Source organism: Danio aesculapii, chromosome 7 (assembly GCF_903798145.1).
Source record: "Danio aesculapii chromosome 7, fDanAes4.1, whole genome shotgun sequence".
NCBI classification, from domain to species: Eukaryota; Metazoa; Chordata; class Actinopteri; order Cypriniformes; family Danionidae; genus Danio; species Danio aesculapii.
This window is the reverse complement of record NC_079441.1, coordinates 62,420,649-62,439,743: the sequence shown is the minus strand read 5'-3', so window position 1 is coordinate 62,439,743 and position 19,095 is coordinate 62,420,649. Positions and strand designations below refer to the sequence as shown.

At 33.6% G+C, this 19,095-nt stretch overlaps 1 protein-coding gene across 2 annotated transcripts in view; it reads left to right on the top strand.

Annotated features, from left to right (window-relative positions):
• Positions 1–18,719, top strand: part of ano1a (anoctamin 1, calcium activated chloride channel a) — a 115,027-nt gene extending 96,308 nt beyond the window's left edge. For both annotated transcript variants that reach the window (XM_056462313.1, XM_056462312.1), the window contains 5 exons: positions 2,801–2,953; positions 8,111–8,163; positions 10,965–11,149; positions 11,237–11,342; positions 17,675–18,719. In XM_056462313.1, the coding sequence (XP_056318288.1) occupies positions 2,801–2,953; positions 8,111–8,163; positions 10,965–11,149; positions 11,237–11,342; positions 17,675–17,872 (695 nt within the window). In that variant the 3' untranslated portion in view covers positions 17,873–18,719. The remainder of the gene's footprint in view (positions 1–2,800; positions 2,954–8,110; positions 8,164–10,964; positions 11,150–11,236; positions 11,343–17,674) is intronic.
• The last annotated feature ends 376 nt before the right edge of the window (positions 18,720–19,095 follow it).

Here is a 19,095-nt window from a genome sequence, read left to right as displayed (position 1 = left end):
AAGTCCCTCCCTGCATGGAATTTGCCAAAAGACATCTGAAGTGGAGCATTTCTGTGTGGAGTTTGCATGTTCTCCCCATGTTGGTGTGGGTTTCCTCTGGGTGCTCCGGTTTCCCCCACAGTCCAAAGACATGCGCTATAGGTGAACTGAATTAACTAAATTGGCCGTAGTGTATGAGTGTGAATGTGAGAGTCTATGGGTGTTTCCCAGTACTGTGTTGCGGGATGTCGCTTGTGGGAAACACTTGATAGATAATTAGAGAGACATTTAACTTTCAGATGTGAAAGATTTTAACACACTGCATAATGATTGGTCACAAAGCAATGTGTAGTCTGGCATATATGGTCCCTACGACACAAAACTGCACAATCTGACACAGTGACTGTCATAACCAACTATCAAAATCATGTAGTCCATGTTTGAGTTTTCCCCATCTTTGTTGAAAAAAAAAAATGTCTACATGAAAACGCAAAAACATACTGTAATGCATGTTTAGGGCATGCCGAACCAACAAGTGACAATAAAAGACTTATATGCTCATTCACATCAAATGCAGAATTTAATATAGGTGCAGTCAAATTGCATACAAGCAACACAGTAAAAAAAACGTACCTCGTATACATTTCTGGACATCGCAAACTATAAAGCAGAAGCAACCTATGGCTGCATTTCGTCTTCAAAATGAACGCTACAGGGCACTATGATGCCACCGACGGCTTCTGTTTTTTTTAGCACAACCAGCTGACCTCTTACCTCAGTGTGGACGGCTTTTCCTCTGTTACCAGTTTGCTCAGTGGCTCGCCACATGTCGGCGAACTTGAGACGCAGAGAGTAGTTGACCTTGACAACGGGGTTTGAGTCTGGCAACAAAAGGGAAAAAATTAAATAAACAAGTAAATAACAGGGTGACAATGTGGTAAAATCTGAAAACGTGGTAAAAATCAGGCAGCCACAAGAGCTTTTCTTTTTCTGGATTGCTTTTGAAAACACTATCTGCTGGGTTTTGGGAAGTGAGTGAGTTCAGTCGGTCTGTTGGTCAGTCAGTCAGTCGACAGCGGCCTCTAGTGGATTTATGTTAGAACAGCACATGCGAATGGCACTCGCGAGAGAAATTTGAGATCTGAAAAAGCATACACAGCGGCCTCTTGTGGATTTAAGTGAGAAAAGCAGTCGCGAATGGCACTTACGAGAGAAATTTTAGATCTGAAAAATCGTACACAGCATGAATCATACATAATGGTACAAAAAAAGTACCTCCTGGGATATATTTCGAGCTGCCCAGAAATGTATGCTGGGGTATGTGTCAATAATGAGCCTGGGTTGCATACAAGTCAATGCAGCCATGAGAAAAAAGCGGATTATCGTCCTGTAGGATGAGCTACGTGGAATACACGACACATTTGATGTAAACGGTGGAAATTCGATTCAATCTGTTCTGTTTGGTGTGAACCTAGCAGCACTGGAGTTTTGAAAAATCTTCACCCTGTGGTCTGTCCTTCGTACGTGGATTCCTCAATTAGCTGGATTTGGTTATTGACGATTTGACATGATCCAGGATCGTTTCGTTCTTCAGAACTCATTCAAGAGTTGTTGTCATAGCAACAGTTCTGGTAGCTTAAACCTGCTCGGGAGCAGGCTCATTTCATGTAAACAGGATTAAATCGAGTCAGTTCAAGCAAAGATAATACTGAAAGCATGTACCAAATGCTGATATTTTCTTACAGTAGTAGTCAGTAGTAGTTGTATACACACTATATATATATACATATATATATATATATATATGTATATATATATAGAGAGAGAGTTATATAGAAGGAAAAAATATATATAAATAAAATTTATGCAATCTGCACTCCGAAATAAAAGCACAAAGACTGCCACCTAGTGGTTCAAAGATAAATTTTATTGATATGAACTTTTTAGATACAAACACGTAGAATTGCTTTAGTGCAATTTGTGTATGATTATAGACATGCACAATATGCAACTTTTTTTCTAAAGGAATAATACATTTATGCAGTCATGAACATGTTTTGACAGCTAATATGATGGTGATTTGATGCATAAATTGCTAAATATTCTTGACACATGAAAGTGTAAATCCTGCAGCCCACAAAAAAGTTGGAAAGTTATTGCGTGTCATATTTAGCAAACTGTTTCCTATGAATTTTATGTAATTTTGCTCACATGGATAATTGAATATTAATCAGATGATGTCATTACGATGCTGTGCCGTCAGCCAATCGTTGCATTGCTGATCATGATTTCGAAGATCGATAGATCTGTCCTTCACAACACATGCAGTGATCTAAAATTAGTTCATCCAGACATTTTAATCTGATTCACAAACTTGTTTGAAGAACTAAATTAACCAGAGATCAGTTATCAAGATTAAAAGATCCAGGATCTGTCAAATCATCTTAGATCGTTTAAGCGAGGTAAGAAGAACGGACCCCTGGTCTAAGTTTTCAGAAAGTCACCCGATACTGTATTTTCTTGTGAATAAAACAAACTGGTTTTTAAAATACCTTCATGTGTTCATGTGGATAGGGCCTGAATGGGGCTTTAGGGAGTCTGCAATGGTCTGTCACACTCATTGCAAACTTGTTACTGTCCCCTTCTGTCCTGGGGCCCCAAAGCATTTGCCTGCCTTGCCTGTTGACTAGCTGCACCTCTGACCATTTCCCAGCACTCCAACCTTTATTTCATTATGTTATGATAAGATGTTCTTAGTAATTCTAAAGAACTCCTTACTTCTATGAAAGTTTTTAATTTGTGTTTTTGTTTTCTTATCTAGTCATTCAGTTCGGGATGGTGACCTTATTCGTGGCCTCTTTTCCACTGGCTCCTCTCTTTGCTCTGCTCAACAACATCATTGAGATCCGCCTTGATGCCAAAAAGTTTGTCACGGAGCTGAGAAGGCCAATCGCTGTAAGAGCAAAGGACATCGGTTAGTATCTACACACTGATTTGTCATCATATATATTATTGTTTGATTTGGCTATGACCTTTGTTCAGATTAAGAACTACATAACATATACAGTTGAAGGCAAAATGATTAGCCCTCCTGTGAAATCTTAAAGGTGCAGGAGGTGATCTACCTAAATGCTAACCGGTTAGCATAATATCTTTCAAGTACAATCCTTCAAAGTTTTGATTCAGCATTTGTTTTTAGCACTGTCACTCTCATGTCCATGTGACTGCAGCACGTGTGCACGTGCATCAGCGGATCTGTGTGAACAGAAGTGCGCAGATGTACAAATCTACATTTGTTGACAGACAGTTTGTTCTACTTATCCGAATTATGGGAATTATTGGCCTATCAATATTTAATTGGATGAATATTTTTTTAGTCTTATGCCTCACCCAGAATATAAAAATACTTATAAATACATTTAGATAATTTACTGTTAAGAGACTTTCAACCAGCACAACAAGAAAATGTTTCAGAAGAGAATCACCTACTGCACTTTTAATGAATTTTCAAATATTTTCCAAGTGGTGTCTGCATTTCTTTTGTCTTTGCCAGTTCGTAATGTTTTACTGGTTATTTTCCGAGATATTAGTATTCACTTAAAATGCCATTTAAACTTTGGACAACTGTGGTATATTCTGTAACCGATCAAATATTGGGGCTAATAATATTAAGCTTAAAATTAATTAATAAAGACTGCTTTCATTCCAGCCAATCTAAAAAAACATGACTTTCTCCAAAAAAATATATACATATACAAAATGTTGTGAAAATGACCTTGCTCTCTTGAAAATCACTTGGAAAATATTTAAAAAGATAACATTATAAACAGAATCACCTAAGCAAGAGTTCTGCTTTTCATATTATTAACACAATTACAAATGTCATATTATTTTTATAACATCAAAGTATGTTTTATGTTCATTTAAAATCTTAAATTTTAAGTGACACTGCATACACAATATTTATTTATTTGTATTTATTTATTTATTCATTCATTTATGCATTTTTTTTATCTATGCATTTATTTATTTGTTATTTATGTATTCATTTATTTATTATTTTTAGATTTATTTATTTATGCATTTATCTATTAATTTATTTATGCATTTATTTATTTAATATTTATGTATTCATTCATTTATTATTTTTGCATTTATTTATTATTTATGTATTCATTCATTTATTATTTATGGATTTATTTATAACATTTATTTATTTTTGCATTTATTTATTTATGCATTTGTATTTATTTATTATTTAATCTTTTATTTATTTATGCATTATTTATTTATTTAATTATGCATTTATTTATTTATTTATTTATTTATGCATGCATGTATTTATTTATTTATTATTTAATCATTTATTTATTTATGCATTTTATTTATTCATTATTTAATCATTTATTTATTTATTTATTTATTTATGCATGTATTTATTTTTTATTTATGCATTTATTTATTTATTTATTTATGCATTTATTTATGTATTTATGCATTTACCTATTTATGCATTTATATATTTATATATTTATGCATTTATCTATTTATTTATTTATGCATTTATTTATTTATGCATTTATCTATTCATTTATTTATGCATTTATCTATTTATTTATTTATGCATTAATTTATTTATTATTTAAGCATTTATTTATTTTTGCATTATTTATTTGTTTGTTTATTTATTTATGCATTTATTTATTTATTTAGTTAGTTATGCATTTATTAATTTATGCATTGATTGATTGATTAATTGATTGATTGATGCATTGATTGATGCATTGATTTATGCATTTATTTATGCATTTTTCATCCAGGGGAATAATTTCAAGTGTGGATGAAAAATCAGTCCAGTCATAATGTCAGAATCCAGTCATAAAATGCATAACAAAATTGTGGAATTTGTCAATTTTTGTTGCATAGTTAAGTCAAACGAAGTGCTGAAAACAAATCACGATATGCACTCGTGTCCATGAATATTACACAGCAAAAAGACTATTTAATTATTATGTCTGTCTGTGTATGATTGTGGCATGGTCATACTTTTTGAACGCTAACATTTATATTTTTTTACCATTTAAAATAAATACAGTTCAGAAAATCTAAATATGAAAATAATAAGAATTTAAATAATTAAGCACCGTATGGTTGCTTTAAAATGTGTCAATTAATTTTACAAGCAAATATTTAAACAACTGTAAGCTTTTTTGTATCATTTCTGCAGTGCAAAAACCGATTTTGTTGATAGTGATTTAATTTGACTGATAACAGCCCCGCACTGTAAAAAATATCTGTAAATTAACAATGTTCAGTATTTTGTTATTTATGTTTTTGTTATTATTATTTATTTATGCTTTTGAATTGCATTATTGGACCTTGATCTTTCTTTAAACAACTATTGATGTTGAAAAGTTGGAAAAAGTGACTTTTATTGGCATTTTAATAGTTTAAAGTGATATATTGTCTTGGTTGGTGTTGTAAATTACGCTACAAAAACCTTGTAATAAACTGCCAGTCTGTTATTTTACAGACTTGTTCCTCTATATATTTTTATTATACATTATATTATTTTAAACTACTAAAACTGTCACTTTCTTAAACTGTAGAGTTGAATTTTCATCATCAAAAGTCGACAGAGCAGATATCAACATCCCATAATGCAATTCACAACCATAAAAAACTGAAATAAATGTGTAAGTCTTGAAATACCTGTTAATTAATAGATATTTTTACAGTGTAAAGTCTCGTCTTGTTAACTGATTTTATTTCAGAATTTAATTTGTCAATTTAAGTTTACAAATAGGTTAGAAACCTTAAATGTTGGAAAGCTTAGAAAACAAGTTGCCCTTTAAAAAGGTTAAAAAAAAACAAGTCTTTGGACATCAAATTAAGGGTTGACATCTCAGCGAAATGGTAAAGTGAATTTATTTGACTGATTTGGCCTTTCAGATGCAAAGGCCTGATGTCACTTAGGTTTTTAAGCATTTTATTGGATCTCCAGGTACTGCTGTAGTACCATCATCTTAAGACATTGTAGACGGGGAAGTTTTCTGATGTTTGTCAAATATTTTCATTTCGCTAGCTTGACTTGTGTTTTGACAACATGCTCTGCTCTGGGTCTGTGAAAGTTAGCATGTATTTAAAGAGATAGTTCACCCAAAAAAAATTGAATTTACTCACTATTTACTTGCCCTCATGTGGTTTGAAACCTTTAATACGTTTTTTAAGATATTTTGAGGAAGGCTAAAAACCTGTAACCATTGACTTCCATGGTAGAACAATATTGTCAAGATACTATGGAAGTCAATGGTTACAGGAAAATGTGGTTTGAAACCTCTGAGTTTCTTTCTTCTGTTAAACACAAAATAATATATATTTAAAGAAAGCTGGAAACCTGTAACCATTGACTTCCATAGTAGGAACAACAAAAACTATGAAAGTCAATGGTTATAGGTTACAGGAAAATATACTCACTATTTACTCACCCTCAAATGATTTTATACCTTTAATGAGTTTCTCTCTTCTGTTAAACACAAAATAAGATATTTTGAAGAATGCTGGAAACCTGTAACCATTGACTTCTATAGTAGGAACAACAAATGCTATCGAAGTCAATGGTTACAGGTTACAGAATATGTAGTCACTATTTACTCACCCTCAAGTAGTTTGAAAACTTTGAGGGTTTTTTTTTCTGTTAAACAAAAGAAAATATTTTGAAGAAAGCTGGAAACCTGTAACCACTGACATCCATAGCCATAGTAACAATATTATCCAAATCTTATGGAAGTCAATGTGTACAGGTTTCCAGCATTCTTCAAAATATCTTCTTTTGTGTTTAACAGAAGAAAGAAACTCAATAAAGTTTTCAAAGCACTTGAGGGTGAGTTAATAGTAAGTAAATTTTCCTGCAATCTGTAACCATTGACTTCCATGGTATTTGTTTTGTTCCTACTATGGAAGTCAATGGTTACAGTTTCATCAAAATAGATTATTTATTTATAAACATCTTTTGTGTTTACTAGAAGACAGTAAGTCATAGAGGTTTGGAACATGCGATGGATGAGTAAATGCTGACAGAATTTTCATTTTTTGGTGATCTATCCCTTTAATGAACTTTATTGTTGTCAATATGTGTCATTTTGTCGCCGAGCATTATTTTTTTGTAGTCAAGTCTACTGTTATTTGTCAATCTATCCAGAAGACTTCACAAACACGCATATAATATGTAATATCAGCTGAAATCTGGAGATTTTTCTAAATGTGTTTAGTACAAGTTGCATGATTTTCTCTAGAATGATGCATGTTTCTATAGGAAATTTAATCCTTGTGAAAGTGTTGAGATGGAAAATCAGGTTACAAATTCTACATTTATTATGAACTATATCTATAAAGATCCTTTTTAATAGATGGAAAGACAATAACAGCGTTGAAACCATGTTTTACAACAATCATTTAACGCCACTTAGTGGTAGCATGAGGTAAGACATATCTTTATTACGCAATTAAAGGGACAGTTCATCAAAAAACGAAACTTTCCTCATCTACTCGCACTCGAATCCTCTAAAACTTTACGTTTCTTTTTTCTGTTGCACGAAAAACAAGAATACATGTCTAAATGCATTGAGTTGCTGCCATGTAATGTGATTGGCTGTTGGATATTTCCCTTAAAAAAATGCTGAACTGGTGCACCTTAATAAAGGGAGTGTGTGTATATCTGATTCATCATCTTTATTTATTTTTGTTGTTTTATTTCTATGTTGTTTTGCTCATTGTAAAATCCCTCAGCCAAAAGTGTCATCAAAGTGGTTTATCATTCTTACCACTGCATTTGCATCTTTTAATGTAAACGTCACTGACATCCATAGTAGGAACAAAAAAATACTGTGGATGTAAATGGGTGTTTTTCCTCCAACATTCTTCATCCTTTTGTGTTCAACTGAAGAAAGAAACTAAAACAGGTATATATTAAGTTAATGATAATAGAACATACTTTTTTTTGGTGGGGGGGGGGGGGGGGGGGGTAAACTGGCCATTTAAGAAGATTTGGCCAGATCTAATAAAGGGAGTGTGTGTATGCCTGATTTATCATCTTTATTTATTTATTTATTTTATTTTTTTTGTTGTCTAGGAATCTGGTACACTCTTCTCAGAGGACTCAGCAAAGTGGCCGTCATCGTCAATGTAAGTTTTTAATTCCACCTGTTTCTACTAACAATTAAGAGTGAACACTTTTCAGAAGGATTCATATTCAGTGAATAACTTTATCCCACATATTGAGCAGAGCTGTACTGCTACATTTTATTCTATGCATTTAGATCTGTCATGATAAAAAAAAAAGTTTTTTACTTTAATTATTTAATTGCTCCAATAAGCAATATTATTGTCATTTTGAAATCATTTTACGCCACTGATTATATAATGATTATTTAACAGACATACATAATAATGCAAATAGCCATAAACACTTTCAAGAGACTGATGGTTTTCATTCTTAATGTTATTTAGGTTCTGTAATTTGATGTCAGAAATTATGTAAATGTCCTATTATACACTCACCGGCCACTTTATTAGGTACACCTTACTAGTATTGGGTTGGACCCCCTTTTGTCTTCAAAGCTACCTTAAACCTTCGTGGCATATATTCAACAAGGTACTGGAAATATTCCCCTAAGATTTTGGTCCTAATTGACATGATAGCATCATGCAGCTGCAGATTTGTCGGCTGCACATCCATGATGAGAATCTCCTGTTCCACCACATCCCAAATGTGCTCTATTGGTTTGAGGTATGGTGACTGTCGAAGCCATTTGATAAATGTCCAATTATTAACTTTGACATCGCTGAGGTAGAGTGTAAATATCCTTTTAAAATGGATTTGTTATTTGTGAATTTCTAAATATATATTCCAACTCCAGAAATTATTGAGGTCATGTACAAATATCACATGATGAGTCAATATATTGATTATTGTGACAGGCCTATATGCACTTTTCTTTTGATTTATAGCTGGTTTATGAAGCAAGTGGTTAGAAAGCTGCCGAACAAACACTTTGAAACTTTGAAGGGATGGTTCAGACAAAAAAATTCAATTTCCCTACCATTTACTCACATTCAAGCGGTTGTAAATGTTTAGAAATTTCATTCTTCTGTTGAACACATAAGATATTCTGAAGAATGCTGGAAAAAACAGCCATTAGCCATGTTTTGTTTCCACCTATTTTTATATTGCACATAAAGAATGCTTGAAATGCCAAGATGTGCATAAATTTAAAAAATGTGGATAAACTGTAACTCAATTGTTATCCAATACAAAAAGTGTGCATAAACTATGATGGAAACCCATTTATTTAATAAATTTCACCATGCTAATCAAAAAAGTGATTTTGTTTTAATAGATGATAACAGATGATGTGTGTGGATAAAAATAGGTGTGAAAGAACGGCAGTAATGAACAAACCGATGAACAGACGACATTGTACAATATCTGAAATGTTTATTGTCATTCTAAAACCCCTCAGCCAAAAGTCTGTCAACAAAGTGGTTCAATATTATTATTACCTCCAGAACTGTCTTGATTGGCTGTGCTCCCAAAGAGTGTTTTAGACCTCTTAAAGTCTCTGTAGGTTCTAACACCTACAGTAGGGTAACACTTTACATTAAAGCTGTATTAGTTAATGTTAATTAATGCATTTAGTGGTGTACATTTTACAATTAGCTTCATAATTCCAATAACAATTGCTTTGTTAATGGTAAGTCATGTTAGTAAAGAGTTAAAAATACATGAATAACATGACAATTTTGGAGCTTTATTCATGTTTGTTAAACATTAACATGATTTATCAAAAAAAGTTTCACAGTGGCTTTGTCACGATCACCAGTGATCTACCCCGTATAGATCGCTGGAGAACATTCATTATCACCCGGACTACAATCCTGTCATGCACCTTACACATACCTGTTCCAGTTTTATTTTACTGATTGCACACACACAGCTGGAAACAAATCATAGACCGATTACATGGACTATATAATCACCCCTCACACATACTCATGGCTGAGTCTTCGGTAACCACAAGGGATTCGGGTGACAACAGAGTGTAAGGATCCACGTGCAGCTTTATTCAGATCGTAAGACAGGCAGTGGTCAAATGCAGGAGCAAACGGGTACATACAAGAAAATCCGGAAGCGTAGTCGGGTCACCGGCAAATGGTCGATAAAGGTGGCAGACAACATGAACAAGAGAATAAGGCAAGGGTCAAATACAGAGAGACTAAAGCAGGATACCGCTTTGAGACGTTACAGGGTATAAACCAACAGCTCTGCACAGATAAGTTTCAACCCTGCTTCAACACACTTACCTGTATGTTTCAAACAAGCATGGCAGGATTTATAGTTCATATGGTGACAGGATTGTAGTCCAGGTGGTAATGAATGTTCTCCAGTGATCTATATGGGTTAGATCGCTGGTAATCGTGACGGGCTTCTCCTAACACAGAAAATTACAAAAATTTGTGTTTGTATCTGGCAGCAGTTTATCAGAAAGTGAAGAGGTTTGAGCAATTGTGCAATAGGGGCACCTCAGCCAGTGAGAGCAAAGGGGCAGTGGCTCTAGCCACCAGGCCACCCCCCTGTGCACCTGCAATTTAGTATGATTTGCTTATCCCTCAATCATGGTTGGGTTTAGGAGTGGGGTTGGGTGCCATGCCTCCTTTTAAAAATCGTATGACTGAACTCGAATGCTTTAGCCACTAAACTGAATGAAACACTAAATGAGATCAAGCTGAAATAGCTGTTTTTCCCCCAACATTGTTCAAAACCTCTCTCTTTGTGTTCAACAGAAGAAACCGACTCAAACAGGTTTGGAAATAGTCAACAATGAGTAAATGATGACAGAATTTTCACTTTTTTGGGGTTGTGAACTGGCCCTTTAAGAAGGGTTGGCCAGACCTAATAGGCTACTATTCTTGTGTTTCCTCCTCAGGCGTTTGTGATCTCGTTCACCTCTGACTTCATCCCGCGGCTGGTCTATCAGTATATGTACAGTCCAGACGGGACCCTTCATGGCTTTGTCAATCACACGCTCTCGTATTTTAACGTCACTCACTTCCAGCCTGGCACAGAGCCCATGGAGCCTATGCACCTGGGATACCGAGTGGACACGTGCAGGTATTTGGCTAAAGTATTTGTCTTTTTGACTAATCTGGTTTCTGATTATATGTTATATTCAGATTATTTTCATTACGCTTTCCCTAGATATAAAGATTACAGGGATCCTCCATGGTCGGACACACCATACGAGTTCTCAAGAGAATTCTGGGCTATTCTGGCAGCCCGCTTTGCTTTCGTAATTCTCTTTCAGGTCTGTGAAAACCATATTCATTTAACACTACATACAAATCGCTTACGTGATCATTATGATCAGTGTTGGGGAAAGTTACTTTTGAAAGTAATGGATTACAATATGGAGTTACTCCCCCAAAAAGTAACTACACTACCTGACAAAAGTCTTGATGCCGATGCAATTTTTAGAAACAACAAATAATAACTTGACTTCTAGTTGATCATTTGGTATCAGAAGTGGCTTATATGAAAGGCAAAGGCCTCTAGATTACGCTTATTTTACCACAATAAAATATGATCATATAATTATTTAATTAGGACAGTAGAGTCTGACCTACTGTCTTGTCTTGTCACTTAACAGAAATAATGTACAGTATAAAATATTAAGTCATGGTGCAGTGGAAAAAGAATGAATATTGTGTATAACTCCCATGAGCTTGAAGGACTGCATCCATATATCTCTGCAATGACTCAGATAACTTATTAATAAAGTCATCTGGAATGGCAAAGAAAGCCTTCCTGCAAGACTCCCATTCATCTTCAATGCCTCCTTCTTCATCTTACCCCAGACATACTCAATAATGTTCATGTCTGGTGACTGGGCTGGCCAATACTGGAGCACCTTGACCTTTTTTGCTTTTTAGGAACTTTAATGTGGAGGCTGAAGTATGAGGAGTGCTATCCTGTTAAAGAATTTGCCCTCTCCTGTGCACAAATGTCTTGATACCTCAGGCTGTTGATGTTGCCATCCAATCTGCAAATCTCTCGCACACCCCCATACTGAATATAACCCCAAACCGTGTGGGTTCCAATGGGTCTTCTGCAGTATTTGTGATGATTGGGATGCATTTCAACTGATGATTCAACAGAAAAATCTACCTTCTGCCACTTTTCCAAATGATCAACTAGAAATCAAGTTATTATTTGTTACTCTTACAACTGAAACAACAGAACTTTTGTCAGGTTGTGTAGTTACTTACTGTTACTTAGTTACTTTCTATGGCAAGTAATCCGTTACATTACTTTTGAGTTACTTTTGCACTACTTTTTCTATCCTGGCTGAGGTTTGGTCTCTTTCAGAACTTGCAGAGTTTTTTTTTTTCTTTATTTTAATATAAAATAGAGGAGCTCTCCAATTAACAACGCACTGTATAACATACACCTTCATTTATGTTTAATAAAACACATTTAAAAAATTAGGATAATCTTATGCTCTGAGTTTCTTATAATATCATATGTTATAATGTATAATATGAAATACTAATTTAGATTAATGAAATACAAAGAAAAAAGACTGTCCAGATTTAAGTAATTTCTACCTGTTATTAAAATGGCCATGAACTGATTTTAGGTACTAGCACAGTCAGTATTAATGTAATGTTATTTATATATTCATATGCATTATTATATTAAATGAGTTTTTGTTTTATGATTTTCAGTTTTTATTTCTAGGTTTAAACTTTATTTGCATTTTTAGATTTATATTTATTTATATTGTTCATATTTTGGTATGTATTTCTAATGCGTCCATTTTTATTCCAGTTTTAGTTGTAGCAGTGTTGGTACTTATTTAGCTGGCGTATTTAGCTGGTTCGCTAGGCAATATTTGTAATTATCAAATAAAATTTGTTCTTTTTTTGCATTTCAATTAACAATTTTTATATACATTTAGTATAGGTTTTATCTAACAATTTAAATAAAGAATAGCCTTTGAGAAAGAAATGGATACATGTGGATACAAGAGAGAAAAATGTTATCAAATAAGCTTAATCTTTGTAAATCAATACTTAATATTTGTGATATTCATGGTAAAATTTGACCAGGACACACAGTTTTTTTTTTTTATGATGGACCGAATTATTTTATGTCTATGCATTTTTATTTATTTATTTAGTATTTGTTTATTTATTTACAAATAGTTTATTATTATTATTATTGTTTTTACTTATATATATATATATATATATATATATATATATATATATATATATATATATATATATATATATATATATATATATATGAGCAATACCAACATACACCTCCCACCAGTTCCGATATACAGCCGTATCGCACTGTTACTCATGTGATATTGCAATTATACAACAGTTCAATGGCATAATCGTATATATAAAAAAGAAAAACAAACATGGAGAGTCTCAAAAATCTTTTTGTATAAGGAACTACTTTCTTTCGCTATCCATTCACATCTGCAGCTAATGTCAGAACAGCAAAAACTGTTGCTACTATACCAACGTCACTTTAGAGCTAGTGTTTGAATGCTTCTCTAGCGTAATGTCTAAAGTGATTACAAAACTGGTGATTTTGCTCACATTTAATGATTATAAGGCTGAACGGCATGAAATACCATCAATCACAGAGATTTCCCAGTATTTCTCTGTTGCAACAAGGATATCACAATAATTAGCCCAGAAAGAGCTAAAGCAAAGCAAACAGTTTCTCTAGTAAAAATACAGCACTACAAAATTCAAGAGAGAGAGAGATCGACTCAGAATGTCACTTACCTGATTTATAATGATTTGTTCAGCTGTAGTTTGAAACTTACGTTGAGAAAGCACTGAGTTTTTCTCCCTCTAAGGCAGAGATGTCAAACTCAATTCCTGGAGCCCTGCACATTTTAGTTCCAACCCTAATTAAACACACCTGAGCAAACTAATTGAGTCCTTCAGGCTTGTTTGAAACCTAGAGGTAAGTGTGTTGGAGCAGGGTTGGAACTAAACTGTGCAGGGCTGCGGCCCTCCAGGAATTGAGTTTGACATCCCTGCTCTAAGGACTTATGTGCTCTTTGTCGCCATCTTGTGGCGGAACGTCAACCGTCAATTTTTTTGGTCTGCTCAGACAGGCTGAGGGCGGCCGATGCACTGAAAAAAACTACATAGTTGCAATCTAAACAACTACATTCTCGCCTAAAAAGCCTCAAAAGCAGGGGCGTCGCTAGACCCAATTCACTGGGGCACGTGCCCCAGTAAAAATCTCCAGTGCCCCAGTAAATGCATTGAGATATGATTTACTTCATATGCAAGTGTATTTATTAAGAGTGGTAATTCCGAAATAAAGACGTTATTCTCTATGTGCAACCGAACCAACGCTGGTAAAAGCAATGTAATCAAAAAGCAAACTGACGCATCTCCGCGCGTGTGCGCAGAGAACACGCGCGCCCCTCGCACGCGCAGCTCTTCTGAGAGTCCCGGTAGTAAACATGCGCGCCAAAAAAGCAGGCTACTATGGAATAAAATCACTGTCATTAATATTTCGTGCGTAAATAAAATTCACGCATCCGTAATTATAAAATCGTAAAGGAAAACGGAGCGCACTCGTAATTTTACGAGGCTACAATTCCAAAATCTGCGATTAGAACAGACACAGATACGACATTTTGTTTTTCTGTTTGTTTATGACTGATACATTTACGATGGGTGTACTTTACAAACACGACTTACAGTTTCACCACAGACACGAAGTCCTGATTACGAGTACGAATCAAACAGCGAGACTTCACTGTCAAAATTACGTCACCGCTGTCACAGGCATTAATAAACAAGCGAGAGTCATCGATCATAACGGCGCGCCTGCTGGACGTTCGAGCTCACACACACCGTCTCAGATAAGATTTCTGTTATTCCCTCTTTGAGAAATGTCCGTCATGAGCTGTAATAAAGGTTGAGACTCAATGAGGTCCTATTTCGCTGTGTTTCTTGGACATTTTACTGAATCAAAATTAAGAACGGGCCGAGGATAGAGAGCTAGCATAATGTAAGTTAACATTACAGGCAGCGAGCGCAGAGTCTCTCAGTGAATCACTGAACTATAACATGACATATGTTGATTAAGTCACCTATTTTAACTGTTTAAATATCACTCAAATACTCTAAGATCACCAGAGAACACAAATTACATTAGACAGATTTATCCAGTATAGGTAGATAAAACAAAGAAAAGTTTTACTCTTATCAATTAATTAACTTTAAATAAACCAGAATAAGCAAAATATAATGTGGTAATTAAATAATCACCAATATAGAACAAACACACACGGAAAGAGAGAAACACACCGAATAGTATACGGCTAAATAGTAATATAAATGTTTATGGTAATAGTTTATTAATTATAGTAATACAATATAATGTAACTAATAGTTTAATCAAGTAATATAACAAACAGATAATAACAAATAACATAACAAACATTTATATCAATAGTTACTAATACCTTACTTTGTACAAATTTAAAGATAAGATAAAAAAAAAAATATATATATATATATATATATATATATATATATATATATATATATATATATATATATATATATATATATATATATATATATATACATATCTGATCATATCATCTCCTCTCCATACATCAATGAGGGGCTTAATTATTCAGCTTTCAGATGACATACAGGTCTGTTTCAGATGATTGCCCCTCATGTCTGGTTTTGTGGTCCGGGGTCACATATTTAACATTTATTTATTTTGATTCATAGTCTCATAAATATGTTTAACGTTACAAACTTCTGGTGAGCACAAACCCTCGCTGCCTGTAATGTTAACTTACATTATGCTAGCTCTCTATCCTCGGCCCGTTCTTAATTTTGATTCAGTAAAATGTCCAAGAAACACAGCGAAATAGGACCTCATTGAGTCTCAACCTTTATTACAGCTCATGACGGACATTTCTCAAAGAGGGAATAACAGAAATCTTATCTGAGACGGTGTGTGTAAGCTCGAACGTCCAGCAGGCGCGCCGTTATGATCGATGACTCTCGCTTGTTTATTAATGCCTGTGACAGCGGTGACGTAATTTTGACAGTGAAGTCTCGCTGTTTGATTCGTACTCGTAATCAGGACTTCGTGTCCGTGGAGAAACTGTAAGTCGTGTTTGTAAAGTACACCCATCGTAAATGTATCAGTCATAAACAAACAGAAAAACAAAATGTCGTATCTGTGTCTGTTCTAATCGCAGATTTTGGAATTGTAGCCTCGTAAAATTACGAGTACGCTCCGTTTTCCTTTACGATTTTATAATTACGGATGCGTGAATTTTATTTACGCACGAAATATTAATGACAGTGATTTTATTCCATAGCTACCTGCTTGTTACGCGCCGCTCATGCGTTGTAAAACCGGCATAAAAGCCTTTTTTGTTTTGCAAGTGGACAAAACTAAAGTTTAAACAATATGATGGTGATCTTACTAAGCATGTCTCCCCATAGATGTTTTTGTATGAAGCAAAAAGGAGGGATGACGAGTCAGGGAGGTAAGACTTAAACCTAATTCTCTGCCATGTGTCAAGTCTAAGACGGCAGATAATTCTATAACACATCTGTTTTTGTATTTTATTGAATTGTCTATAGAATTTCATTCAAATAAAATTAATATTTATGCAAAAGTAATTTCTTAAATGATCTCAGCATATCACTCCAGTTGTCTTAACATTGTTTTCCAGTTACATTTAAGATTATTTAGAAGAATAATTGTATAATAGTAAGAATACTTTTATTTATAGTAAATATAATATACATATGTATATATATATATATATATATATATATATATATATATATATATATATATATATATATATATATATATATATATAATGTATTTATATATATATAGTGTATTTATATTTTTATATATATATATATATATATATATATATATATATATATATATATATATATATATAAAATGTATTTATATATATATAGTGTATTAATATATATATATATATATAGTGTATTTATATATATATATAGTGTATTTATATATATATAGTGTATTTATATAGATAGTGTATTTATATATATATATATATATATATATAGTGTATTTATATAGATAGTGTATTAATATATAAATATATATATATATATATATATATATATATATATATATATATATATATATATATATATATATATATAGTGTATTTATATATGTAGTTATTTATTTGTTTATTTATTTTTTTTTTTTGGGGGGGGGGGGGGGGGGGGGGGGGGGGGGGGGAGGGGGTACGTGCCCCAGTAGAGCTTTATGTCTAGCAACGCCCCTGCTCAAAAGTACATTATGTCGTCCACCAGCTGCAAAATTTTGTCAAACTGTAGTGTCCTCAACTTGTTGCTGTATGTGAGCGGAGTAATACACAAGGGTAAAGGGTGAAGAGGCTGTATGAGCGCTGTTATTTGAAGAATTTCACATGACTATCAGCCAATCAGATTCGAGAACCAAACAGCACTGTTAAATATATATATGATTTTATGTATTTATTTATCTTTATTCATTCGAATGGTTCTAACAGAAGTGTTGTCTCTCTCTGTCCAGAATGTGGTGATGCTGATGAGTGACTTCGTGGACTGGCTCATCCCAGACATCCCCAAAGACATCAGCTTGAAAATCCACAAGGAGAGGAACCTCATCATTGAGTTGTTTATGAAGCGGGAACAGGGAAAGAAGTACAGGAACACCATGAATGACCCGAGCCCACAACCGCTCCGCTCGCGGCCCAGTTCACAAGCGTAATTCCGCAGTCTGAGACCAGGCGCTGCATTCACTCAGTCCGGCCACCCGCTCGGACAGACTCGGCCTTTAGGACCACCGCTGACAGGAGCAAAGAATGTTACACGGTTGCCAAATTATTCGCAAACAAACAAACAAACAAAAAAAAACATCACGACAAGAAAAAAACTTTTTGTTTTCTTTTATCTGAATGAAACTCTCTCTTTCTCTCTCTCTCTCTCTCTCTCTCTCTTGGATCTTTTTCTATCCGCTATATGCAACTCCTGCAGGTAGGTTTGTTTTGGAAAGAGGGCTTTTGTATCATTTTATTTGTTGACTGACGAATATTGTATGTTTGGTGAAGCGTCGCCGCTTTAACGTTTATAGATAGCTAACGAGCATTTTATTTGAAGATACGATGCTTTTAAATGACTTTTAACACTGACAATACATGACAATGTAACGTTTACGTTATTATTAGGATAGGATCTGGCAACCAACTCATTTAAAGTGCTTTTTAAAATAATTTATATCAAACATTTCATTCAGAATATTTCTGGTCAAGTGAAATAGCAATGCGGTTTTCATTTTTAGGTACTAAAGTAGGCTAGTTCTGTTATTTGACTGTCTGTTTAGCATTTAGCTGTCTATTTATAGCCTATAGACATACAACACTACAAATATATCAAAGTATCTACAACTGGGACTATTTTATTATTATTATTATTATTATTATTATTATTATTATTATTATTATTATTATTACATGCGGTAGAGTGATTTTGACGAGCGATCTCTAGGATTTTTTGCCAGCATGCAAACGCTTGGTTTTTAGGTTGTGCTGAGGAAGAGTACGCTATATATATATATATATATATATATATATATATATATATATATATATATATATATATATATATATATATATATATATATATATAAACTTATGATGTTCAAGAGGCCTTAATATTCAAGAAAACGTGCTGCGGTTATGAATAAGTGGTCATATGGACGAAGTTTTGTTGTGTCTGTCCTAAAGTTTTCTCTCTCGTCCTGATTCGTAATGGCAGTAAAGATGAAAAACGTGTTGCATGTGTCTTCCATTTTGTGTATGTGTGTCTAAAACTGTTCTAATTGAAATTAATATAATCCAAATCTGTTTATTTGAACATAAAGCATTTTTATATATCATTTATTTCTTCGATCTCATATATATTCACATGTCCGCTCTCCCTCAGAGGCCTTTG